At 46.4% G+C, this 26,121-nt stretch overlaps 1 protein-coding gene across 1 annotated transcript in view; it reads right to left on the reverse strand.

Annotated features, from left to right (window-relative positions):
• The window catches only part of LOC119949539 (dynein heavy chain 5, axonemal-like), a 124,606-nt gene that overhangs the window by 16,574 nt on the left and 81,911 nt on the right, over positions 1-26,121 (reverse strand). The window contains exons 51-68 of the mRNA XM_038771398.1: positions 24,816-25,022; positions 23,175-23,504; positions 22,328-22,534; positions 21,172-21,414; positions 19,825-19,979; positions 17,984-18,648; positions 16,917-17,197; positions 15,865-16,080; positions 14,199-14,366; positions 13,221-13,439; positions 12,146-12,322; positions 8,490-8,684; positions 6,720-6,875; positions 6,308-6,490; positions 4,364-4,534; positions 3,298-3,676; positions 1,494-1,765; positions 301-465 (exon numbers count right to left, since the gene is read on the reverse strand). Of these exons, the coding sequence (XP_038627326.1) occupies positions 301-465; positions 1,494-1,765; positions 3,298-3,676; positions 4,364-4,534; positions 6,308-6,490; positions 6,720-6,875; positions 8,490-8,684; positions 12,146-12,322; positions 13,221-13,439; positions 14,199-14,366; positions 15,865-16,080; positions 16,917-17,197; positions 17,984-18,648; positions 19,825-19,979; positions 21,172-21,414; positions 22,328-22,534; positions 23,175-23,504; positions 24,816-25,022 (4,389 nt within the window). The remainder of the gene's footprint in view (positions 1-300; positions 466-1,493; positions 1,766-3,297; positions 3,677-4,363; positions 4,535-6,307; positions 6,491-6,719; positions 6,876-8,489; positions 8,685-12,145; positions 12,323-13,220; positions 13,440-14,198; positions 14,367-15,864; positions 16,081-16,916; positions 17,198-17,983; positions 18,649-19,824; positions 19,980-21,171; positions 21,415-22,327; positions 22,535-23,174; positions 23,505-24,815; positions 25,023-26,121) is intronic.

Consider the following 26,121-nt stretch of genomic DNA (forward strand, 5'->3'; position numbering starts at 1 on the left):
CACTCTATTCAATATCCAAGTTCACGGTTTTGGTGTTCACCAGCAATTTAGGCTGGGGAAACTGAGGAAGTGGGAATCACTGGACCAGTGATTGCTTAGCCAGTCACCCATAATATTATGAACAGAATCCTCTCTTCGCTCTCAGGCCCAGTGGACGTTCTCAAACTGCTGCAGGATGCTGAGGGTCAGGGCAGAGGAATATGGCAGCATATGGGGTGATTCTTGGGTGCCCATTCTAGTCCAGGCAGTTGTGGGGCAGTGCAAAGAGTCCTCTCCACTCCTAAGGACCTGTTACTGTACCTTGGACTTTGCAAGACACTCTATGTTTTCTGTAGGATCTGAACCAGTAGACAAAAAGCAAGTCAAAGGGATCCGGCAGTCACTCTCAGCCCATATTTCTTCCAGGTCCAGAACAAATCCTTCCACATATTTGTCTCCCAGGGACTCTGCAATGTAATGTCTGGCCTACAAGAATAGAGAAAAACACACCCAGTTTGTCTCCAGGGTAGAGTCCCCTTGAACAATTCCCCAATGGCCTCGATTGCCCAATTTTAGTCTCCGGAAAGCCCAGAGTTGACTTGAGCATTGCCATTCCCCTAACTTTATGTTTCCCAGATCACCAACCTAGAGTAGGGGCCTGCAACCTTTTTGCACAGAAACCTCAGAGCAGTTGATATGCAATGAGTCAATCTACAAATTTAAACAAAAGAGGAGGTGGGGTGGAATGGAAGAAGGAAAGAAAAATGTCAGGGAAAGGAGGGAAAAAGAAAGAGAGAGAGATAAAAAGTAACAAAAAGTGTGAGAGAAATAGAGAGAAAGAGAAAACAGGAGTGGGAAAGATAAATCAGAAGAGAAAGAGAGAGAAGGAAAGAGGAATAGAAAGTGAGAAAGAGAAAAAGAGAATGAGGGGACCACAAGACCCACTGCAGAGAGGGGTGAGCCTGGTCCCTGCACATCCCTGCCTGGCTTGCAGTTCCCTTTGTTCAGATCTGATGATGTTAGAGTGAGTGTGAGGTGCAAGCATATAGCTACAGGTGTGCTTGTTAGTATGCTTCCGTGTGAATGTGGTTGTTATGTTCTTGTGATGGCAACTGTGTGTACATGGTTGTTTGTGAGGGTGTTTCTGTGGTATGTGGTTGAACATGCTTGTAATAACGTCTGTGTGCATACAGTAATGGGTGCTTGTGAGTATGTTTCAGTGTGTACATGGTTGTGCTTGTGATGATATCTGTGTGGATATAGTTGTGTGTGTTTGTGACTTTGTGTCTGGGGATGTGAGTGAGTATGGCATGGGGGGCTTGTGTGTGTGCCTGCCTGTGAGGGGATATGAGTGTATGTCTAGGTGTATGTGGTTGTTAGTGCTTACACTCCAGGTAAATTTGGGCTCTAGTAAGCATTATTCAGGATCTCAGGCTTTCATTATATTTCCAGTTTCATCTATACTGAGCCCTAAAATTACCCCATCTTTCCAAGAACACCTTCCTGCTTTTCACCTGAGCGATGGTATGGTCAGGACACCAGCTGCGGATGAGTAGCAGTTTGTGGAATATGTCCAACAAAACTTCATATCCATCAGGAAGTGGAGACTCTGTGGGAGCCTCTTTATCAAACCAGGTCTTCCAAGCTTTGTCGTTATTTGCAATTTGGCCCAGAAGTTGCTTGAAGGGGCCAAGACTGGACAACTGCACCAGATTGAGCCAGGTGATATCAAGGATCCACTTTTTGGGCTTGGGTTCAACACAACGGAGATCCAGGGTTGCCCCACCTGGGAAAAGAAAAAGAAGGGACAGCTGTGGTATGTTGTTAGAAGAGATTCCCTTCAGAGGATCAGCTTTTGCTTTCTCAGGAGCCTCTGAAGTTACAGCTTGGACTTCTTTCCCAACGAGCATTGCAAAGCTATGCCCGTGCCTTCTCCATAGTGCCCCACCCCCTTCTCTTTTCCATGGTATTCCATCGTTTTCGGCATGCACCCTGAATTCATCTCCCTTTCTCCGCAGGTCTTCCGGCGTGCATCTTTCCTTGGAATCTACTTTATTTCCCCACCAGCAGCCACGAAGTTGAAGGGCTGAGGCCAGGGATGGGTGGGGCCCGTGGGATGGGAGAGAGCAGATGCCAGTGGCAGTGAAGGAAGGATATGGCTGGGAAGAGCTTCAGATCGTCTCCATCAAGCCCTTCTTTCCTCAAACGCCTTCCACCTCCAAGCCCCCTCTTCCAAGGCATTGCATGCTCCCCTCTGCTCAGCCTTGGCCCCTCAACCTTATGGCCCTGGACTGCCTGGTATAGAAGGGTCCAGGGAGTCAGTCAGTCAGTTGTAATCACTGAGCACTTACTGTGTGCAGAGCACTGTACTAAGCACTTGGGAGAGTATATTATAACAATATAACAGACCTATTCCCTGCCCACAGTGAGCTTACGTTCTAGATGGGGAGACAGACATTAATGCAAATAAATACAATTAGAGCTATGTACATAAGTGCTGTGGGGCTGGGAGCAGGGATGAATAAAGGGTGCAAGTCAGGGTGATGCAGAAGGGAGTGGAAGAAAAGAAGGCTTAGTCAGGGAAGGCCTCTTAGAGGAGGGGTAACAGTAAGAGCAGCTGTGGCAGAAGCAGCAGCAGCAGCAGCAGCAGCAAGGAGCCACAAAAACCAGAAAGTTTCCAAAACAGATTCTGAAGCTTGCAGGTAGTGGGAAGAAAGCTGGGTGAGGTAGGGAGAGGGTCCAGAAAATCTGTGGGAATGGGGATGGCCAGGCTAGGAAGGATGAAGAAAATTCACTAAACTCAAATTTGAATTCAAGCAGAAGTGATTTCTATCATTCCTGAGAAGCAGGGTGGCCGTAGTGGAAAGAGCAAGCACAGGCTTGGGAGTCAGGGGACCTAAGTTCAAATCCAGCCTTCCCCATTTTTTTGCTGTAGACCTTGGGAAAGTCACTTCATTTTTCTGTGGCTGCGTTTCCTTATCTGTAAAATGGGGATTCAATACCTGCTTTTGCTCCCCCTTAGACTGTGAGCCCCATGAGGGGCCAGGGCTAGATTCGATCTGCTTGGCACATTAAATAGCCCTTAACAAATATCACAATACCACTAACAATAATTAGTATGATTATTAATTATTCAGCTGACATGGAACCACCAAAACTCAGTCATCAGCAGAACCAAAAAGACGAAATGCAACATTCACCTATAATTTACTGGTTACCTAAGCATAATTTCACGTTCCAGAAACAGACCAAAGCACAAACCAGTCAACAGGGGGAATTCTGCAGAATCGTTAAAGCCTAGGACAGAAGAAACTCTACCTTTGATAAGTGTTTGAAAGCCAGTGTAAGAAATTTTCTGAGCCTGCAAGTCGATCTTCAATGCCATGAGTAATGTGAAGAGGAATCGATGATTTCCATAAAGCCCTCTCACAGTATACTTGAATACCCCAAAGGTGAGGTGCTGAATTATGTTGGCAATTCGTTTGGCAGTGATCTGGGCTTTGGGGGATCTTTCCATCGAGAGATCAAAAAGGCCCAAGAATTGACGCAAGGATGTTTGGTACATCACATCAACTAGACCCATTTCCACGATGATAAAATAAAGGACGCTGCCTCTCTCAGCCACAGCCCGGTACTCTTCACGGGCACTGTTGATTTTCAGTTCTGTTTCAGCAGCAATAGTTAGCTTTGCACTGACCTGAAATGAGATTTAAATTGACAGTAGTCAATTGATCAGTGGAATTTATTGGGAGCTTGTCATGTTCAGAGCACTGTACTAACTGCTTGGAAAAGTACAATAAACAGAGTTATAGTAGTAGTAATGGTAATAGTAGTAGTGGTATTCATTCAACCTTATTTACTGAGCACTTACTGTGTGCACAGCACTATACTAAGTGCTTGGGAGAGTTTAATATAACAATAAACAGACACATTTCCTGCCCACAACGAGCTCACAGTCTAGGGTTAAAAGAAGTCATTCTTGATTTCTATTAACACTGACATCTATTTATCCTTCCAAACTCCTGCTCCTGGCAGGTGTAGTTTTGTTTTCTTAATCCTCCTCCCACTATCTGTGAATGACTTGTGTCTGTCAGTCTCCTCGGTGAGATCATAGACTCCTTAAGGGCCCAAACAATACCTTTTACTCAATTGTACAAGCACATAGTATAGGGCTCAGAACACAGCAGGGACTCAATAAATTCTATTGCTAATACAGATTAATTAATGTTTTTCCAAGAGGAGTTTTTGTTCCATGTCTCTTCATTTTCAGATGGGTAACTGGGAACATTTGTAGGTTGCTTCAGTTAAAGGCGAAGGTGGGAATTTTATCAGCTGGTTCGGCTTGGATAACCTGCATTGGTCAAGATACGGTCATCGAACTCACCTCATCCGCTGTTGCTTTAGTGATTTGCAAGACTTGAATCAGTGACTCATCTTCAACCAGAGAGCCTTTTGTACTGGTAAGGCGGAAGAGAAGATTCTCCTCAAGTTCTTGCATTTTCCTCTTGTTGGAAGTCACTTCCTCCATCAACCTCACTCTTTCTGCTTCCAGTTCCTGAAACCCACGTGAAGGAGAGGAGAATGTAAACCCTGGAGAGATTCTTGGGAGCCAGGGTTCAAGGGCTGAATTCTTTCCCAGATAGAGAGGCCTGTCAGGCACCCGAGGAGGGAAGGACTGTTTCTATGTGAGGGAAGGACTGTTTCTATGTGACCTCCCTGTCAAAGCCCAGGATACGAGGGACAAACTTTGTGACCTTGCAGATCTCAGGGATTGGGTTGTGGTTAGGCCAAGTGAGTGGCATGAATGACCCTGCCACAGGCTCGCTGTACTAGGGAGCTCGGGTCCCATGGCCCCAATCTCGTTATTGCCGAGGAGGTGAATGGGCACACACTGGGGAGAGGGGAATCGTTACTCCTCCGCCAGTATTCTACTGCTGCCTCCTGGAAGACGCAGCAGGGGGCAGATGGGCGTTGGAGGGGAACGAGCCAGGAAGGGGAAGGAGGTTAAAAGGGATGGGGTGTCCTCAAGGGGCAATTGTGCAGAAAAATTGGGAAAAAAATCCACTTTTTTGCTGACGGCCTCAGCTGCTGCTCTGTCTTTTTGCTAGAGCTTTGGGGATGGGGAGAAAGGATGCTCCTCTCCCATTAGGGCCAGGAAGCCTGGTTTCTTGAGAACAAGAATTGAGCCCAGATGGCAAGGCAAAGTCCCCACAGCCCTTCTGGCTTGGACAACTACTCCTGGGTCCCAGCCTGGACACCCCTCCTCAGCAATGATTTTTTTATAATAATGATGGTATTTGTTAAGTGCTAACCATGTGCTGAGCACTACACTAAGCACTGGGGTAGCTGCAAGATAAACAGATCAGGCACAGTCCCAACCCCACATGGGGCTCACACTCTAAAGAGGAGGGGGAACAGATATTGAAGTCCACTTTTACAGATGAGGAAACTGAGGCACAGAGCAGTCAAGTGACTTGTCCAAGGTCACACAGCAGGCAAGTGGCCGAGCCAGAATTAAGACCCAGGACTCCTGACTCCCAGGACCTATGCTCTTTCCACTAGTCCACACTTCTTCTCAAAAATGAATTCCAACCCAAGGCAGGACTTGTAACCTCAGATTAAAAGTCTGCTGCTCTACCAACCGAGTTAGCCTGGCATAGCACAGCACTCAGGCTGGCCTCTTCCCTAAAGGCTGATGGGCATAACACTTGTATCACCTGATCCCAGAATGCTTCCAATTTTATAGGACTAACCTTAGTGGAGAACCCTTATGACTGAGGGGAAATTCCCCAAAGGCTTCAGAGTTCAGCCTGGGGAAGAGGGAATCTGTCCTGTCAAGACTGAACCCTCAGGAAGCATGAGGGTAGATCCTGCCAGTGGGTTTTCTGTAGCTGTCACTTTCTGAGCCCCACTGTACTCACTGACAGATAACCTGGCGGCCTTCTACCTGTTCCCGGCCCAGAAATCCTATCAGTTTGACCTGAGTGGTAACAGCAGGTGATGGTGGTGTCTTCGAACCGGAAGCAATTTCTGTGGCCACCAATAGATGTACTGTTTTTCCATCTAGGATTAGGACCCCAGGGGAGGTTAGGTGATCCACGATTGAGGCTAGGGCAGCCGTAGAAGGTTGGAGACAGAGACAGAGGTCTCCCCCAGGTTCCCGTGAGTGGCTTTTCCCCTAGTTTTTAGGCTGGATGGATGTTGGTGCTGAGAAACTCTAGATGAAAAATTGGGAGTTTCTGCTAATGAAGGAGCTTCTGTGTTGTGTTGACGGGGCAGATCTGTAGCCTCTGTGTGGACAGTGCCAGCCCTGACTCTGAGCCAGTACCTGCTTCTCTGTGAGGATGACACGACCGAGAAGCTGATCCTCAAGGCCTTTCATGGTGACGGTAAAGTCGATCACTGCCGTTTTTGCGCTGATTTCTGGGGTGTATGCAGGGTTAGCCAATTTAGTTGTTATATAAAGGCTAAAGCCCTTCAGGACATCCATCTCCTTATCACCCACTTTTACCTGCAAAAAATAAATTATGTTGACACCACTGGGATTTCTAGTGCTCCCCTGCCCTGGCCTCGCAGCAGGCCTGGAGCTGCCCACTCCGCTGCCCCACCAGTATTTGTTCCTTGTGGTTTTCCTCTGATTTTGCTTAACTGGCTAGATCCTGCACTCACCCAGATACGTGGCTGAGTGGAAAGTACATGCATTAGCACCATTTGGGTTTTACAGGAAGGATACATCTTACTTTAAAGGTCGACCCAGACTTCATGAAATTTTTTTCTAAAATATTATCAAGAGCAGGATCGAGTTCTTCTCCGACATCCTCAATTAGCAGGGGCCTCCCCAGGGACAGGCAATCTTCCAGATGATTTCTGAAGAGCTTGTGGTTCAGGGCTGTGACCTGTAAAAAGAAGAGCAGAGAGCCGAAAGACTCCCTTTATCCGCCTCTCCCTTCCCAGCTCTACTCAAGGGGGTTGTCAATGACTCACCTGGTGACAGCAAGCAGAACACAGCCAGTTACTGGGGAGGAGATGGACAAGAAGGATGGGGGTTTTGAAGTGGGGAGAAACCCCAGAGTCTTGAGGAAACGAGTGCCTCTGAGACCTCTGAAGAGAACAGATGTGGGAATCTGCAGAAAGGCTGAGGGCCAGCAGGGTGAACTTCCAGAGAAGAACCTGATGACGGTGTACCCACGCAGGAGCTGCTATGGGAAGTTGAGTAGTGGGTTAAAGGTGGTGGGGGGCGGGGGTTTAAGTTAAAAACAAGTATCAGGTCAGGGATAGGCTGTTATTCCTGAATCTAGTATGAGGTTCTGTTTGGATCAATATACTGCACTATTCTATTTCGAGCCTTTCTAGTACCTATGTGCCTGCCTGTAGAAGCCTTTCATAAAATGAATACAGGTGATAATAATAGTAATAATTGTAGTATTTGTTAAGTGCTTACTATGTGCCAAGCACGGTTCTAAGTGCTGGGGTAGATGCTGGGGTAGAAACAATGTCAGGTCCCACATGGGGCTCACAGTCTAAATAGGAAGGAAGCCTCCCTTTTCCTCTGCTCCCCCATCCCTCCCCATCGCCCTGACTCTCTCCCTTTGCTCTACCACCCTTCCCGTCCCACAGCACTTGTGCATATACATACATATTTATAATTGTAATTCTATATATTTGTATTAATGATGTGTATATATTTACAATTCTTTTTATTTATAATGATGGTACTGATGCCTTTTTACTTGTTTTGATGTCTGTCTCCCCCCTTCTAGATTGTGAGCCCGCTGGGGCAGGGATTGTCTCTGTTGCTGAATTGTACTTCCCAAGTGCTTAGTACAGTGCTCTGCACACTGTATGCACTCAATAAATATGACTGAATGAATGAATGAGCACAAATACTGAATCCCATTTTGCAGATGAGGGAACTGAGGCACAGAGAAGTGAAGTAACTTGCCCAAAGTCACACAGCAGACAAGTGGCAGAGCCAGGATTAGAACCCAGGTCCTCTGACTCCCAGGCCAGTGCTCTTTTCACTAGGCTACACTGCTTCTCTGCCTATAACTAGAGAGTAATCTGTGTGGGTGGATCCTGCAAAACACATGGCTCGCTATCTCACCTCAGCCACCAGCTCTTAATGGAGCTGGATTGCCTATATGAACTTGAATGCTTCCTGTGTCATCTGGGGGATCCAAATCTAAGAATTATGAGCTGGTGGAAGCCAACTCCTGGGGCAAACTCAGGCATCACTAGCATGGAGACCCAAGGTCATCTCTACAGTGCAATGGATTTTAGAGCTGGTGTTAGAGCTGAGCATCTAACTTCAAAAGTGTAGTGATGCTACCTTTGGGGCAAATTTGTAATTCTTGGGGAAGATTTGTTATTTTCATACAAAATTCACCACACATTTCCATGTGCCTTAAAAGTAGGGCAAGAATATCGTGCATACCACATCCTCTCTTCACCACCCATATTCTGTACTTTGAAAGTTAATTTAGCTCCACCTTAGTAAAGGAAGATGTTACCTGGAGTTCATTGTTCTTTTCTTTATTTTTAATCCAGATCTTCCCTTGACTTTGTGGATCAATCAACAAAGGAAATCGTGATGCCTTTGTGACAATGATGCCATTCTGAATCGAAAGATCATCATTCGGAAGTCCCTGGAGATTCCACTCATCAACTGTTGTATTGTCAACCAGCAGAGTGATGAGGTTGAGATCCTAAAGAGGAAGTCAAATTGTGATATTACTAAAAATCCATGTAGTTTCCAAAATAATTGCCACAATGTTTCTTCTCTCAGTAATGCTTAAATGATTGACATTACACATTTACTTTGCATGGTATTCTTTCCACTTCTTCTTCATCTAAATAGGTCATTTAGTGGAACTGCTCTGCACACAGTAAAAGCTCAATAAATATGACTGATTGATTGACTGACTGGATGTGTTATGACGTGTGCATAAAGTGGCCAGAGTGTTATTATCTTCAATTCCAAGTGAGGCAGGGGTGGAGTGCCTGGAAAGTGGTGTGGGACATTGACCCAAACCCGCTGGTGAGGAGGGGAGGAAGAGAAAAAGTCATACAGGGGAGGCAGAAACAGAGGAAGCTATAAAGGGGAAACATCACAAGCAGGGAAGAACTAGACACAGAGTTGGACTAAATTGACCAGACATCCTGATTTTTGCTAGGACAGTTTGAAAAGTTCAGTGTCTGTCCTGCCTCCGGTTCTGTGACACATGTTCATGTCCTGGAAATCCTAAAAGAAAAAAAAAACGGCCGAGGGAGTGGATACAGTGTGTGTGTGTGTGTGTGTGTGTGTGTGCGCGCGCGCGCGCCAGGATTAGAACCCAGGTTCTCTGACACCCAGGCTAGTGCTCCTTCCGCTAGGCCATGCTGATTCTCCTCCTCAACTTCCCGACTGCCTAGGTGACTGGGGCCCTCCCCATCTCCTAGAAATACTATCTCACCTTGGATTCACTGACACTGTCTTCTTCTGGCTCTCCCTCCTACCTCTCTAGCCACTCCTTTTCAGTCTCTTTCCCTGGTTCCTCCTCTGTCTCTCACCCCCTAACTGTGGGTGTTCCTCAAGGCTCAGTTCTGGATCCCCTTCTCTTCTCAATCTACACCTACTTCCTTAGAAAACTCATCTGCGCTCAGAGCTTCAACTACTACCTCTATTCGGATGATTCCTTAATCTACCTCACTAGCCCCTATCTTTTCCTATCTCTGAAATCTCGTACCTCCTCCTGGCTCCAGGACTTTCCTACATGAACATCCAGCTAGAACTTCAGGTTCAACATTCCCAAAACTGAACTCCCCATCTTCCCTCTCAAAATCGCTCCTCCTAACTTTCCCATCACATTCTGTCAAGTCTGCAACCTTGGTATTATCCTTGACTCCTCTCTCTCTTTCACACCCCCATATACAGTTGGTCACTGAATCCTACCTGTTCTTTCTTCACACCTCCAGAATCTTCCCCTCCACCTAAACTGTCACCATCATGGTCTAAATGCTTGTTATAGTCTGACAACTATTGCATCAACCTCCTCTCAGACCTCCCACCTCCAGTCTCTCCCTTCTCCAGTTCAAATTTTACTCTGCTATTGAGATCATTTTTCTAAAACATGGTTTTGGGCATATCTCTCCTCACCTCAGAAACTCCAAATGGTTTCCCATTCCTTTCTGCATTCAGCAGAAACTGACCTTTAGCTTCAAGGCACTCAATTAGTATTTTTTTTCAGTACGTATCCTCTCTCTTCCCTCACTTCTCCTCAGCTCTTAACTTTGGTCCCCTCAAACCAACTTACTCAATGTGCCTCACTCTCACTTCTCTATCAACCTCTTGCTCACATCCTCCCTCATCTGAAACTCCCTTCTCCTTCCACCTCTGGTAGACCACAAATCTCCCCAGCTTCAAATCACATCTCCTACAGGGGGCCTTCCCTGAGTAATCTGTCTTCTCCCCACTCTACTTTACCCCTTACTGCCACTTCAGCCCTACCATGTCTCCTAAGCACTTGGGTTCTCCCTACCTCCACCACTTACTTCCCCGGTAGCACTTATGGACATATCATTAAACTTCATTGCTTCCCCCTACTTGTAATTTATTTTAATCTCTCTCTCTCTCTCTCTCTCTCTCTCTCTCTCTCTCTCTCTCTCTCTCTCCTGCTAGATTATAAACTCCTTGAAGGCAGGAACTGTGTCTACTAACTCTATTATGCTCTCCCAAGTGCTTAGTACAGTGCTCTGTACAGAAAAAGCTCTCGATAACTTTTGAATGACTAAACCCATCCCCCGGGCCTGGAATGCCCTCCCTCTGCCCATCCGCCAAGCTAGCTCTCTTCCTCCCTTCAAGGCCCTACTGAGAGCTCACTTCCTCCAGGAGGCCTTCCCAGACTGAGCCCTTTCCTTCCTCTCCCCCTCGTCCCCCTCTCCATCTCCCCATCTCACCTCCTTCCCTTCCCCACAGCACCTGTATATACGTATGTATGTTTGTACATATTTATTACTCTATTTATTTATTTATTTTACTTGTACATATCTATTCTATTTATTTTATTTTGTTAGTATGTTTGGTTTTGTTCTCTGTCTCCCCCTTTTAGACTGTGAGCCCACTGCTGGGTAGGGACTGTCTCTATATGTTACCAACTTGTACTTCCCAAGCACTTAGTACAGTGCTCTGCACACAGTAAGTGCTCAATAAATGCGATTGATGATGATGATGATGATGTGGGCAGGGAATGCATCCACCAACTCTGTTATAGTGTACTTTCCCAAATGCTTAGTATAGTGCTCTGCACACAGTAATCACTCAATAAATACTATGAATTGATTAAAAACACTTGCTCCCCTCCTCCTCTTTTCCCTTACTGGCATTTTCAACCCTGCGAATGGAGGCAGTTTCCTTGGGTGAAGGCTAATCTCTTTATAGAAATTTCCTCTTTACAGAGGAGGAAGAAAGGAAATCTCCCAAAGAAAAGATATGACACATTTACAAATGACCAAACCTGCCAAGTACCCCATCCAGAATTCATATGGATACTATTGATGTCAATAAACACATTGTTGATTTATCCCAAGACTATGTTGGTTCATCAAATCAAATAGTAAGATAAACTTAGCACCTTTTAAAATTAAAGGCTTGTGGCTCTTTTCAGGACTAACTCCATTAAAAAAAAATTTGGAGTTGTAAATTAGGTTAAACCGAGAAACCCTAAAAGTCGATTTCCCAGGCATTGGGCTTCAGCAAGGTTTGTGTTGTAAACTGTAGACTGTAAGCTCCATTCTAGACTGTAAGGTCATTGTGGGCAGGGAACATGTGTACCAATTCCGTTATATTGTACTCTTTCAAGTGCTTTGTACAGTGCTCTGCACACAGTAAGCACTCAATAAATATGATTGATTGATTGATTACATAATCCCCCTCCTGTTCCTGAGGGTTTAACCCTCCATGCAACCCACCATGCTTGCTCTGTTGCTGCTCAGGGTTAACATACTTATTTTATTTTGTTAATATGTTTTGTTTTGTTGTCTGTCTCCCCCTTCTAGAATGTGAGCCCACTGTTGGGTAGGGACCGTCTCTATATGTTGCCAACTTGTACTTCCCAAGTGCTTAGTACAGTGCTCTGCACACAGTAAGCGCTCAATAAATACGATTGAATGAATGAATGAATGAACGTACTTGACTGAATGGGATCTGATGGTCGCTCATCTCCTTTTTCCATAGGTCCAGAAGCAAGAACCTATACTCCTGGTTGAATGGACCAGAATAAGATAGGAATCCAGTGGCCAGAAGCACATCACCCACTAAGTGAAGAATTTGGTTCTGGAACCTGTTCTTGCTTTTGGTCCATCGTACCTGAATGGAAAATGAGCAGTCCATTAAGTTGAAGTTCAAGTTGGTGAATTCTAGAAGAGTTTGCTTGGAAAGAACAGGATATTTATGGCATTTTTTAAAGGTAGATTTTTTTTGAAATTGGTATAAGTGCTTTCACTTTTCTAAAGGGCTTTGGCATCAGTTATCTTGTTTATCTTTATAACATCTCTGTAAAATCAGGAGAGGCAGCTAATGTTATCCTCATTTTATAGATGAAGAAACAGAGGCCCTGAGTGGTCAAGTGACCGCTTGCGTGAATCACACAGAAAGTCAGTGGTCAGGTCTCCTAAATCTTAAATCTCAGATATTCTCTCTCTCTCTGTCAACTAGACCACACTGCCCCTAAGTAGGTCTTGTCATTAGGGAGGTGGAAGAGCTTGACTAACAATTTTTATGGTGCTCTTTAAACACTTACTAGGTAACAGGCACTGTACTAAGTAGATACAATATTGTCTGGTGGGGCACCGTCCCTGCCCCACATGGGGCTCACAGTCTAAGTCAGAGGGAGGAGGATTTAAGCCCCATTTTACAGATAAGGTAACTGAGGCACAGAGAAGTTAAGTGACTTGCCCAAGGTCACACAACAAACAAGTAGCAGTCCTGGGATTTGGGGGTTAGAGGTGGGATTGGGTGGGACTGCTAGAGGCCAGACTTCTGGTGTCCCCAAAGGTGGGCAGTAGAAGGAATAGAGAGTGAGAAAAGACTCATCCAACACTGCTCCATCCACTGGCCCCACCCTGCCGCTGTTGAGGCTGCAGCTGCTGATGGATCCTCTGTGGTCAGGTTGAAAGTGAGACTCTAATTGGGCCCTACTCGTTGGGAGGAGTGGCCAAAGCCCGGGGTATTGGTTTGAGTTATCGCGAAGGAAGATGCTTAGCACCTTTTCTCCTCTGAGCCCATCGATCAAAGCTGTTGCGTTGCACATCTTCCGCCTGCAGGCCTCAGCATCATCCAACAAGGCCTGTTTCTCTGCCATGGCTGCATCATACATGGACTGGACAGCTACCAGTTCCCTCTGCTTCTCATCCAGTTGGCTCTGGGCATTGTCCAGCTCTGACTGAGCCACTGACAATCTGGCCTCCTGCAGTGCCAGGTTTGCCTGTGGATGTCAGAAACAGGAGTCTCTAGCATGGGTGGGGAACTGGGATTCTTTCCTCTGAGGGGCCTGGAACAGAGGCAGTAGGGCAGCCTTCTGGTCTCTGCTGCTGATGAGGAGGAGTGGGGGGAGGAGGAGGAGGAGGAGAGAGGAAAGAGTCTTCTGCAGCGGCAGCAAGAACAGCTACTACTACCAATGACAGGGCTTAACTGGCCTTTCCAGGCTAGCGATGAAAGTTTCTGAGGCAGCGGGAAACACACCGTCCAACCAAAATGCTGGGGTCAGACAGAGGCAGGGGAGAGCAGGGTCAGTGGTTACAGGAGGAGGAGGAGAAGGAGTAAAGTTATCTACCCCTCAGGACTCCATATCTTCCCCTTCCTCCTGCTACTTTTGTCTTTTTCCCTCCCCCTTTCTTCTCTCTGCTGCCTTTCAAGGCCCCAGTCTTTTAAGCTCCAATCACTTTAGGCTATGCCTCCAAGCCCCCTCACCCCACTGCCCAAGTAGCCCCTCCTCCTCCCTGTAGCCCCTCCCCTTCAAACTCCCTTAAACCCCCTCCCCCTTTAGTCCCTGATCCTGTCCATCCACTGAGGCCACTGTACAGCATCTTCATTTTTCAGCCTGCTTGGGGACTGCTGGGCTGGGGAGCTCTGAGGGCTGGTGAAAATGGACATGCTGGACATTCTGAAATTCTGGGCAAAAACTTAATGGGCTAGTGATTACAACTTTGGAAAAAGCAACTCTATGAAAGGTCCTGTGGTTTACCTTAAGGGGAAGGACTTCTCTATTGATCGTGTAGAAGTAAGCCATGGCTTGGGTCCAGGAGCACAGACCTGCGATGTTCCCGCAGACCTTTTTAGCGGTATCGAGATTATAGTCATCCATGCCTAGATAAGGTTGAAGTAGTTCTACCACCTCTCCTGTGATGGTGTCCTGTATGTTGAAACATATTACTAGCTAGGTACTTTGCAATCTCGCCAAATCAAAACACTCTTGTAAAAGTCAAATTAAAGCTGAAACATTGCTGATATGGGTAGAAAGCCAAAAAACCAAAATTCTGAATAGGGTCAACATTGATGCTTCCAAAAATAAACATACAAAGAAAAGAAAATCTCTTGCCAGTGCTGCCCTCTGTCCCCTCTTTTGGCCAAACAAGCCATTAGTTTGTAGAAAAGTCTGTGGAGGTTGGTCTAATGTTGCTTGTGGGATTGGCTTTTAGGGCTTTTCTGTTCTGGCGGGAGAAATCTAAACCACTTTTTGGAGGAATTGATGGATTCTCCTAAAGAAACAGAAAATTCCAGGTATTGCAGAACTATGAGTTTTTTTCTTCTGCAGAGACAGGTGCATGCAAGTGTGTGGATTATCTGTGATTTTAAATTATCTGTGCAGTCACTCCCCTCCATGAGGAAACACAAATTGAGAATGTTCTCTAGAGTTAATTGAGGGAAACACCAGATTGAGCTGGTATGCTGTAAACTCTTCCCTCTAGACTGTAAACTCCTCGTGGGCAGGGAACATTTCTACTAATTCTGGTATACTGTACTTTTCCAAGCACTTAGTTCAGTGCTTGGCACACAGGAAGTGCTCAATAAATACCATCGATTGATTAAGCTGCAACTGCTCTGGACAATCTCCTTTAAATCCCGTAAAACTCTTTGACCTCACCATGGCCCCTCAAACCCCTCTCTCTAATCACTCCAACTCAGTCCTTCTTACTCATCATTGCCCCATGCTCTCCTTCCCCTGTGTCTGACTCCATCAGTTTACTCCCATAGCTCATTATGGACAGGGAATGTGGCTGTTTATTGTTGTGTTATACTCTTCCATGCGCTTAGTACATTTCTCTACACACAGTAAGCTCTCAATAAATACGATTGAATAAATGAATGAACCCCTTCCCACACCTTATGCCATCTTGTAACCCCTCCCCTGCCCCACAGCCACAAACTGCGAGCCCCACATAGGACAGGGATGTGTCCAACCTGATTAATTTGTATCTACCCCAGATCTTAGAACAGTGCTTGACACATAAGTATTTAACATAAAGCATAATTAATTAATTAAAAGGGCTTCCTTCACTAAGCCCTTATTTTCCCACCCTATTTGCCCTCCCCCTGCATTGTCCATGCTTTTGGGTGCATATCCCTTAAGCACATCCTCACCCCACCCCCATTCCCACAGCATTAATATATACATCCTTATAATCTGCCATCTCCCCTATCTGTATTTTATTTTAATGTCTGACTCCCCCACTAGACTGCAAACTCCTTTTGGGCAGGGAACATGTCTTAAAACTCTCCCAAGCACTTAGTACAGTGCTCTGCACATAGTAAGAGCTCAATAAATACAAATGATTGGTCCACTGATTGATGATGTGCACAGTGGGATTTCTCAGGTGAAAAGGACAACTTGTGTTTTTTGTTTTTTTTACCTTTTGGAAAGAAAGTAACATATTAAGAAATCCGGAATTGTTCATTAGTTTCAGGGCTTCAGTCCATGATGGCTTCACACATGATCTTTCTGGATCAGTAGTCACAACATCAATTTTTCTTTGAAATAGGAGGAGAACACAGTCCATAATTCTCATTATCAAATGAGGAGGCTTGCCCAGCTTGCGGACCGTAGCGATGTCAGCTGGTTTAATTGTCTGAAAAATTGCAGAAGATGATGTCTGTCATTTTCTGTCATTCAGTAAATTAAGATCCCATTGAAGTTTGTTGATTAGGATCCAGATAAATTTAAGTTGCTTGTCTCTCTCAGGGGTGCTAATTATTTGGGGGGATAGGGGCGATGGTCTCTTCAGCCTTTAAAGCTCAACTCCCAGCTCTCTGATCTAACCTGAGCATTTTTCATGGGTGATAAAAAGACCCCAAATAATGGCTTTCTGGCTTGGTCGCTTTTTGAAGTCTGTCCCCTCCTGGCCTCCACACCCCCTATAATCCATGTTACCTTTTCATCTCCATACTCTAAATTAAAAGTAGGCACCTAAGGCCCTACTGAGCTTGTCCCATATGGACACTTCTAGCCCTTCTAAATCTAGGGATGACTTTAGTATCCTAGTTTCTTTCCCTACAGCATCATCTGTGTTCTTGGGTCCATATGACTAGAAGCAGTATGGTTCAGTGGAAAGAGCACGGGCTGGGGAGTCAGAGGTCATGGGTTCAAATCCTGGCTCCGCCGCTTGTCAGCTGTGTGACTCTGGGCAAGTCACTTAACTTCTCTGTGCCTCAGTTACCTCATCTGTAAAATGAGGATTAAGACTGTGAGCCCCTCGTGGGACAACCTGATCACCTTGTATCACCCAGCGCTTAGAACAGTGCTTTGCACATAGTAAGCACTTAACAAATGCCATTATTAATATTATTATTATTATTAGAAGGACTAGCTCTCGCAAGTGCTTAGCACAGTGCTTTGAACATGGTAAATGCTCAGGAAATACATTGATTGTTTGGTAGAATATAGACCAAGGTCACTACTCCTGACCTGCAGAGCAGCCTCAGCCTCCTGAAGAGCTGGTTTTGCAGCTTGGAGCTTATCCTCTGCTGTGGCTTTGTCCACGGCAATTTCATCCACGATGGCTTGGGCTTTGTCTTTGACCTTCTGCACCTGTGTTTTCACTGCCTCGGAAGCCTGGGCTTTCAGCGTCACCTCTTGTAACACACCATCAGCTTTTTCAGAGGCCACTGCCAGGTCTTTCTCTTTCACGGCTAATTCTGCAGAAAGCTGACTCACCGAAACCTCTGCTTCCATCAGTTTGGCCAGACCTGTGGAGCCAGAACGCAGCAGTATTGGTGAGAAAAGAAAGAAACCAAAGCGATATGGAATACCAAATCAGGCAGCTGCCTGATTCCTTCCACCTGAGCCAGAAAAGGTGTCTTTTCTGTCAACTCACTTAATCCCCAAATTTCTCCTGTAGGACCCCAAGGATAAATCTCAAGAAGCAGTGAGAACACGGCCCGGGGAGTCAGAAGGTTATGGATTCAAATCCCGGATCTGTCACTTGTCTGCTGTGTGACCTTGGGAAAGTCACTTTACTTCTCTGTGCCTCAGTTACCTCACTTGTAAAATGGGGATTGAGACTGTGAGCCCCACGTGGGATTGGCTTGTGTCCATCCCAGCACTTAGTACAGTGCCTGGCACATAGTAAGCGCTTAACAAATACCACAATGATTATTATTATTAACAAATACTATAAAAAAGTCTTATCAAGTTTTTCATGTTAGACCCTCTCAGTTCTCACTTTCTCTTCCCTGTCCCTCTCCTCTCCATTCCAGAGGGGCAGAAGCAGCAGCCTCTGCCCTGCTGCTGCCTTCTGGGAAAGGAGCAGGCTTGGGATTGGGGAAGAATGGCAGTGGAGGGAGGAGGGTCTTCCCCAGGAACCTGGGGACTTTTGCAGTTTGCCAAGGCCAAAGCTGTATTGACTGAACCTGGGCGGGGAGGACTCGAGCAGAGGGGGGCTCCAGGATGGACCCTCCAGAATCGAGTGGCTCTGCGTGAGGTAATTCTTGGCCCCCAGGGCTTGTGGTTTTGTAAATACAATTGTACTGTACCTGTTTTCATCCGGTCAGATAGACTTCCAACATTCCCCAATTTTTCCTCATAGATCAATTTGTAGCCTCCAATAAAAGAAAGGTAAGACTTCGGGGTAACGAATGTCTGGCGCCTGAACCTTTCAAAGTACTCAGAACATTTTTCGGCGACAATATCTTGAAATGTCCCCATGGTGCTGACCAGTTTCCCTTTGATTTCTTCTGTGCACTCCATTTTGAAAGATGTTAAAAATTGCTGGGCCACGGCCACCAGGGCGTCCCTCGGCCAGCCCTGGAACCAGTCCATGGTACATCCTGAAATCAGCCCTGGGAACCTCAGGGCCCGAGTTCTGAACTTTTCTCCGACTGGAGAAAAACAGAGCACAACGTGCAAATGGCGGCGGACCCGCGATAGGAAGTAATCATAGAGGTTCTCGCCGGTGGGTGGGCGTTTTGGGTGCTCCCGCTTCATCACCGCCATCAGGTCTTGGGAAATTTCATCCAGTTCATCTCGGGCAAAAAGATTGGAAACTTCTCCCGAGGCCAACACATTGTTCAGGTACTCCAGAAAGGATTCATCCTTGATCTCGTTGTCGGTGAAGATGAAGGTGATGCCCTGCCCTTTTTGGCCAGCAACACGGTAGAGAGTTTTCAAGTCCTCCATAAGGTTACTGGTGCCATATGTTCTAAAGGAACAAAGGTTCATCAGAGAAATAGGGCTAGAACAGTAATAGAAAATTCCACCACTATTGGTTTCCTTGCAAAAGGGATCTATTATTGAGGTAATTGAAACTGGTCTCTTACACCTGAGGTTGGGAACAACTGCTCTGTTCATCTCTTTAAACTAGTGTCTACTTCCACAATGCACGCATAATAATATCTGGAATTTGTACAGTACTTTTATTTTTCTAAAGTATTTTTATATTATTTCTCTCCTTTTGTCCAAACTGCATCTCTGTGAAACCGGGAAAATGAAAGGAGAATAGGTATTTAATCTCCATTTTACAGATGAGGAAACCAAGGCACAGAGACTTTAAATGACTTGATCGAGGGCACACAGCAGGCCAGTGGGCATTCTAGCAGCCCACATCAATCAATCAATCACATTTATTGAGTGCTTACTGTGTGCAGAGCACTGTACTGAGCACTTGGGAAAGTACATCACAACAATATAACAGACACATTCCCTGCCCACAATGAACTTTCAGTCTAGAGGGGAAGGTAGAAATTATGGATATGTATTCAAGTGCTGTGGAGATGAGAAAGAGCTGAATATCAAGTGCTTCAAGGGTACAGACAAGTGCATAGGTGAGACAGAAGGGGGAGCGAGTAGGGGATACGAGGGCTGTCGGGGAAGGCCTCTTGGAGGAGATGTGATTTTAAATAAGGCTTTGAAGGTGGGAAGAATGTTGATCTGTCATATATGAAAGGAGAGGGAGAACCAAACAGGGCCTGAATGAAGATGAATGATGAGAAAATGGCTCGTCTGGGCTTACAAAGAAAGAAGATAGGGGAAAACGGAAGAAAAGAGCCAAACACCAGGCTATGATCTGCTCAATTAACCAATCAATCAGTGATATTTACTGAGCACATACCGTTTGCAGAGCACTGTACTAAGCCCTTAGGAGAGGATAATGCAACAGAGTTGGTAGACATGGTCCTTGCCCACTCCAACTGGGCAGGCTTCCACTCAGTTGACTCTCAAGAGTGTCATAGGATGAGAACAAAATTGGTGATTCGGGAAATGTCATTTTAAGTATCTGGAGTTTATGGGATGAGTTGTCAGTCTAGCTCAAAGTAGAGGTGCTCATTCATTGAAAAGATCAGCAAAGAATTCCAACAATGACTCCATCTCGTATTACCTCGTTAAGGTGATCTGAAAACTCTGATATCCTGCTATATAGGAGGCCAGCCGGGTCAAGCTTTGCTTTCCTGAGCCACCAACACCAACCAACAAAGCACTTCCTCTAGGAGTTCTAATAATTCTGGAGATCTTAATCAGGTGGGTCATTGCATACTGGGTTTCAAGGAAAAAGAAATAAAAGTTACTGTAAAGCATCCAACCTACAATGACTTTGTGCAGTGGCCTGATCTTGATCGGAAAGTGATTCATCTTGGTCCAAACCCAAACACCCTTTCCGGATGGAGAGAGGAAGTACCTGTTGCCCAGGCCCTAGTAAGTCATTTGGTATGTTGTCTCGAGGATCCATACACAAAATTCATCATTTTTAGTGAATGCATCATCACTGTCATTGAAAGGGAGAGCTTTAACAGTAAAGGAAGAAAGAAAAGGGTTCATTGTAAACAGTACCTGTAAAGGAGCCCAGAATTGTGTCTGGATCTGTCCTTGGGCACGATTTTGTCATTTTATTAAAAACACCCACCATGGAATACTGCCTGCATCTTAGGAAGTACCTAAGAGCTGGATAAATTTCAGAGAAGGGCTTCCCTATGAGTTTAGAACTCTTCAGTTTGGAAGGAGAAGGGTAATGGGGGGAATATGATAAGGTTGACAAAATTTAGGGTGTGGCAGAGTGAACACGGAGTTGTTGCTCACCAGAACTCCACACCACCCCTGGGATGGGAGGATATCCATTGAATCTGGAAGGAGTTAGGTTCAAGACAAATAAACAGGCAGGTAAATATTTCTTTACCCAGCAGGTGATGAGCATGAGGAAACTGGTTGTACAAGGAAAGTGCACTGTCCCAAACTATCAACAGTATTTACTGAGAATTTGGTGTGGAGAACACTGTTCTAGGAGCTTGGGAAACGTGGAAAAGAAGCCCAAGTTTGGATAAAACCATGGGTTCCCTAAAGGGAAAGTTAGGAGTTCCCTAGAGGGAAAGTTGGCAGTGCTAGGTGGTTCATCTCTAGCCACCAGGATGGATGGCAATTATCACATGGTTTCTCTAAGCATCCTGGTGCTACTGTTAGAGAAAGGATCCTGGGCTGGAAGGATCATGGATCTGACCCAGAATGGTCCTGCTGATCTTCTTACGTATTCCAAGATTTTAAAAACGTGTGATAGATTACTGGGAGGTTTATGCATATCCTTCTGAAGACCCAGACTCAGCACCTGGAATAGGCATATTTTCTTTCTTGAATAGTCACAGTGAGCTCCGGATTCTGAGTCCCTGTTTCTTGCAGACACCCCACTTCCTCTGAGTCATTGGGCAGGGCATGGTGTATAGGTAAATTCAATAAATACCCTGAAAAAGACGAGGTCCATTTGGCTTCCCCTGATGATTTCATTGTACTGCTGCATGAACATCTGCAATCTCTCCGCCAAATTATCAAAGGAGGAAATAGGCTCATAAAGTTTTGGGGCTTCAAGGTCTGCATCCTCAGTTTCCTCTCCAGTAGCCTCGGGCACATCTCGCAAAAAATCCACAAAGAAGGACTCTTGTGAGTCACTTCCTATGAGGTGGGTCCCGTGGTCTTCCAAGGCCACCTAGAGAGAGTCAAATGGAAAAGAGGGCTCAGCTGCTTCACCTGACAGTGGCCTGAAGCTCTCCCCTTGCTGGTCTCTGGCCATGCAGGAATGGGCCTCTCAGCTTACTCTGCCCCTTTGATTAACCAAGCCCCTCCCCTCCCAACAGGACCCACCCCAAGACAGGTGTCCTAGGCTAGGACTTCATGAAAATATTTTTATTTGGGTTTTATTCAGTACTACAGTTCACCTGCTCTCCCCTGTTAACAGAGCAGGCCCATCCTGGCCCTGGGGATACTGGCAAAATCCCAGTGGACAGTGTGGACTGGGTCCGGCTGGGAGAGGCTCATTGCAGGTTTTCCTCCCCTGGACTGGTGGCTCTCTGACTGGTTCTAGGCAGCAAGGAGCTGCCTAGAACCCAATAAGAGAACAGTACAGCAGCAAATAATAATTATAATAGTATTTATTAACCACTTACTATGTGCCAACCACTGTTCTAAGCTCTGGGGTAAATATAAGATAATCAGGCTGGACACAGTCCCTGTCCCACATCGTGTTCCCTGTCCCAATCCCCATTTTACAGATGAGGTAACTGAGGCACAGAGAAGTTAAGTGACTTGACCAAGGTCACACAGCAGGTATGTGGCAGAGCGGAGATTTGAACCCACATCATCTGACTCCCAGGCCTGTGCTCTTTCCACTAGGCAATGATATTCGATCTTCTACTCCTCAAATTGCCCCTCCCCTTCCCCCACTACTTGGCTCCACTAAATTCCATCTCACTAGGCCTGGGAGCTGCTAATGGTGCTGGGTCAGTCCTGCCTCTGCTTTCCTCCCCACCCAACTCCCAAGATCAGCAACACTTCCATTTCCCATTCCCTGTGGGCAGGGGGCAGAAGGGGAGCTGGGAAGGGAGGGCCGGAGGTCTGTTTACTTTATGCATCATGTCTGTAAACCAGTCTTTGTCTTTCTGGGTAATGAACCTGTCTGCAATCACGCGCGTGCATTCGTGCCGGAAAAGTGCCACCAGGATGTCCGTGCTCTGGCAGACTTCAGCAGTAATGGTGAGGATCCCCTGCCAGATGCGGCTGAGGTCACGTAAGTTAAAGACGTAATGAAATTTAGCAGGAGTCGGTAACATCTGTAAAAGGAAATCAGACTTTGTAAACCCAGGACTGCTTGGTATATGTTTGCTATTAGCACCAAATTCTCCCCTGATGTCTCCAAGGAGTCCTTGGGGGTGGGGGCACTCTTATGAACCTAAAAGAGTTGGGTCTGGGGCCTCTCTGTGTCTCAGACATAATGCCGTCATCTCAGCGGGAACCACCTACTGTAATGCCACTGTCAATCAGGGCTGGCGTTGGCAGGACAGCTCGGAGGCTGCAAAATGCCAATTTATCTAGGGCCACTGTGAATGGGATTGAGAGGGAGGGATATCCCTTGGGCTTGGACAGGGGCTCTGAAAATAGATTCTGGATCTCAGCCATGGGGATCAGAGCCTGGCAGCACGGTGCCGAGAGATGCCTCTTTGCCGGAACTGGGCTCACGCCCGGGTCCGGTGGAGAGCTCTGTCTGAAGTGACTGACATTGGGTCTGGGGACTGCATAAGTTTCCCTAACCCAGCCAAAGGACACTCCAGGGAATGACCTGGGATGCCAGCAGCATTTGGGGCTTGATTGCCAAACTGTATCCATTTCTTGGTTTCCCTTCAGTGACATGCTCCATCTTCCCTCCCCTCCCAGGCCTAGAGAACATCAGCCAGAATCCCATTTGGTTGTTACCTTTGCTTTAGTGGCATGCCAGACTTTCCTAGCTGTGCAGACCAAAGCTGAAGCCAGTTTACAAATATCTTCAGAGAAACCCCTGTGTTCACAGAAATAGCCTTTTGCAACAGTGGTAAATATTTTATCAATTGAGGAATTAGAGGGAAGAGTGCAGTTATAAATGGTGAACTGGCGTTTCAGGCGCTGAGGAATGTCATTTCTGCCTCCTCCGGGATGAATCATGGCAGCTACGATCTGAATGTCCACCACGCTGGTGAATTCTCCAGGCTTCTCCAAACTGTAGAAACCCTTCTGCTCCATGAGCTGCCTCACCAGCTCATTAGTGATCTGTGAGCCAAACCAGAAAAATGAAGGGAAGAGGAAGGAAAAGAGAGCGGGCTGCTCTTCCCACTTTTATTCTGGTGCTAGTGGAACAAATGGTCAGGCCAAGGGCTGTAGGGTCTGGACGGATCCAGCCTGGCCGGGGAGGGTGATGATAAGTAGCATCTCCTGTCCTTTGTGCTTCTGGGTGCAAACTGGGAATGACCTGACAGGGCTGGCCCACTGAGGAAGCTTCCAGGGAAAAGTGCTGAAGGCTGTGGCCATCTTGACTGTCCCCACTCTCCTGTCCCTAGCAGTAGGGCAGGATGGGCAAAAGCTACTACCAACAAAACAGCCAGCACACTGTGGCAGTCATGACAGTGGGTACACCACAGTGTGGACAATTTTCCTTCTGAGAAAAGCTGGGTTCACATGGTGCGCTTACCTGAAAAACTCACCCACCACGGCCCCCCACCCATTGACCAGATGACCCTGCCCTCCACCTCTCTGCTCCTGACCTTGCCCATCCTGCAGCTCTTGGAAACTTCCATTTCCTGAAGCTCCTGTTTACATCCTTTAAATCTGTCCCCTCTCCACCTTCCCTGTGTTCTCCTTGTGTTTTCCCCACAGGCTGGCCCTGTGCCCATAGGCAGACTCACCCAGCATGTATTTTTTTGTAAACTTGTCTCATTTATGTCTCTGCTGCCTGATGCTTCCCTGGCTTGCAGCCCACACCTCCCATGACTGCCAAACTTGTCAAAGGGATGGGCTTTCGGTGGGGAGAGCGGTATTCCCCTCCTGGGCCTCCACCCCTTGCTCCGTCCCATCCCCTCCTTTCCCTGCCTCTCTGAAGCCCGGGAGGTCCAGGCTGTGAGCCAGGGAATGGACAGGAGGTGGCATGACAAGGTTAAAAAAAGCTGTGGGAAGGAATTCAGGGGAGCCTGGGCTTACATGGTTACCAGGCTGCCAGAGAGTGGGGAAATGTCAGGGTGTGTTACCATGTCAATCAGGCCACCCTGGAAATGAAATCTGGCAGGCTGTTCTGGAGCCGTGGAGGTAGCTCACCCAGGGTGATGGTTCTGCCTCAAGCGGTGAGCCGCCTGAGGACCTTTGGGTGCTTGATGTTTTTTTTTTAATTACTGAGCTTTAATCTTCCTTGATGTTTCGATTATAGTCTGACTATTCTTTATACCACCCCGCCTCAGGGTCACCTCTGAATTCAGGCTCAGTTTCTCTGTCTGGTCCTTGTACATCTGCAACCAAGTGGGACAGTCACGGGCCTCTGAGGCAGGCCCATTTTGAATACCTAAAGTTTGTTTCCTCCTAAAATCTCATTACCTGGTCACCCCATTCGTTAATAATTGGCATGTTGATATCATCAATGAAAATGGTCATTTTCTTTCCTGCTGGGGGGCCAAATGTTGTGCCCACTCTCTTGCTTAGATAGCTTTCTACGCTTCTCTGGAACATGCTGGGCTGAGTTGCTGAAGAGAAATTCAGGCACTTGGTCAGATGCAGTTCTGGATCATATTTGCTTGTATAACCCTGGAAAAGAATCAATCAATCAATTGATCAGTGGTACTTATTGAGAGCTTATTCTGTGCAGGGCACTATATTAAGCTCTTGGGAGAAGCAGTGTGGTCTAGTGGAAAGAGCATGGGCCTTGGAGTCAGAGGACCTGGGTTCTAATCCTGGCTCTGCCATGTGTCTGCTTTGTGACCTAGGGCAAGTAACTTAACTTCTCTGTGTCTCAGTTACCTCATCTGTAAAATGGGGACTAAGTCCTACTCTGTCCTACTTAGACCGTGAGTCTCATATGGGACAGAGACTATATCCAACCTGATTAACTTGCATCTACCCCAGCACTTAGAACAGTGCTTGGCAAATAGTTAATGCTTAACTAGTATCAGAATAATAATAATGATAATAATAATAATACAATAGAGTAAGTAGACATAATCCCTGCTGTCAAGGAGTTCACAATCAGTGAGAACGACTGACATTAAAGTCAATTCCAGGTAACAAATACCCTTCCTTGACAAAGAGGGATGAAAATGCCAGATGCCCAGCTAGCTAGCCCTGTCCACTCCTAAGCTGACTGTACATGTCCCACCCAGGGTGTCACCTGCCCAACAGGTGTCTGGTGGGGGTGAGGGGGGCATACCTTTAGCTTCCATACCCACACCTTTTGCTACCAGGTAGAAAAGATGCCAGGGAGGTGTCAGGGCACACTAGAGAACAGAGAATTGGGTGTGCAGGGGGGATATATGGAAAAAGAAAGGCAGAGAGAGACAAAGAGAGGAGATAGAGGGAAGAGAGGAGAAAAGGAGAGGGATAGAAGAAGAGCGGAGGAAAAGGAATGAGAGTGGGGCTCTGAAAGAGAGAGAGAAGTAACAGGAATAAATAAAGATGGCATGATGGGAGGGTCCTGGAGGGGATGCCAAGCAGAGAGACCTGAAAAGGGGAGATAGTGGGGCAGCCTATCAGAAATGAAAATGAAAAAAAACAAAGAGGGAAGGATAGGGAAGGGACAATGGTCAAGGAAACCCAAGGTAACTTTAAGGGACAAAGAAAAGAATGAGAAGGTGAAATGGGGAGGGGGATCAGGAGGAGACAAGGAGAACAGAGAGGAAGGAGGCATGAA

This window comes from Tachyglossus aculeatus, chromosome X2, assembly GCF_015852505.1.
Source record: "Tachyglossus aculeatus isolate mTacAcu1 chromosome X2, mTacAcu1.pri, whole genome shotgun sequence".
NCBI lineage: Eukaryota > Metazoa > Chordata > Mammalia > Monotremata > Tachyglossidae > Tachyglossus > Tachyglossus aculeatus.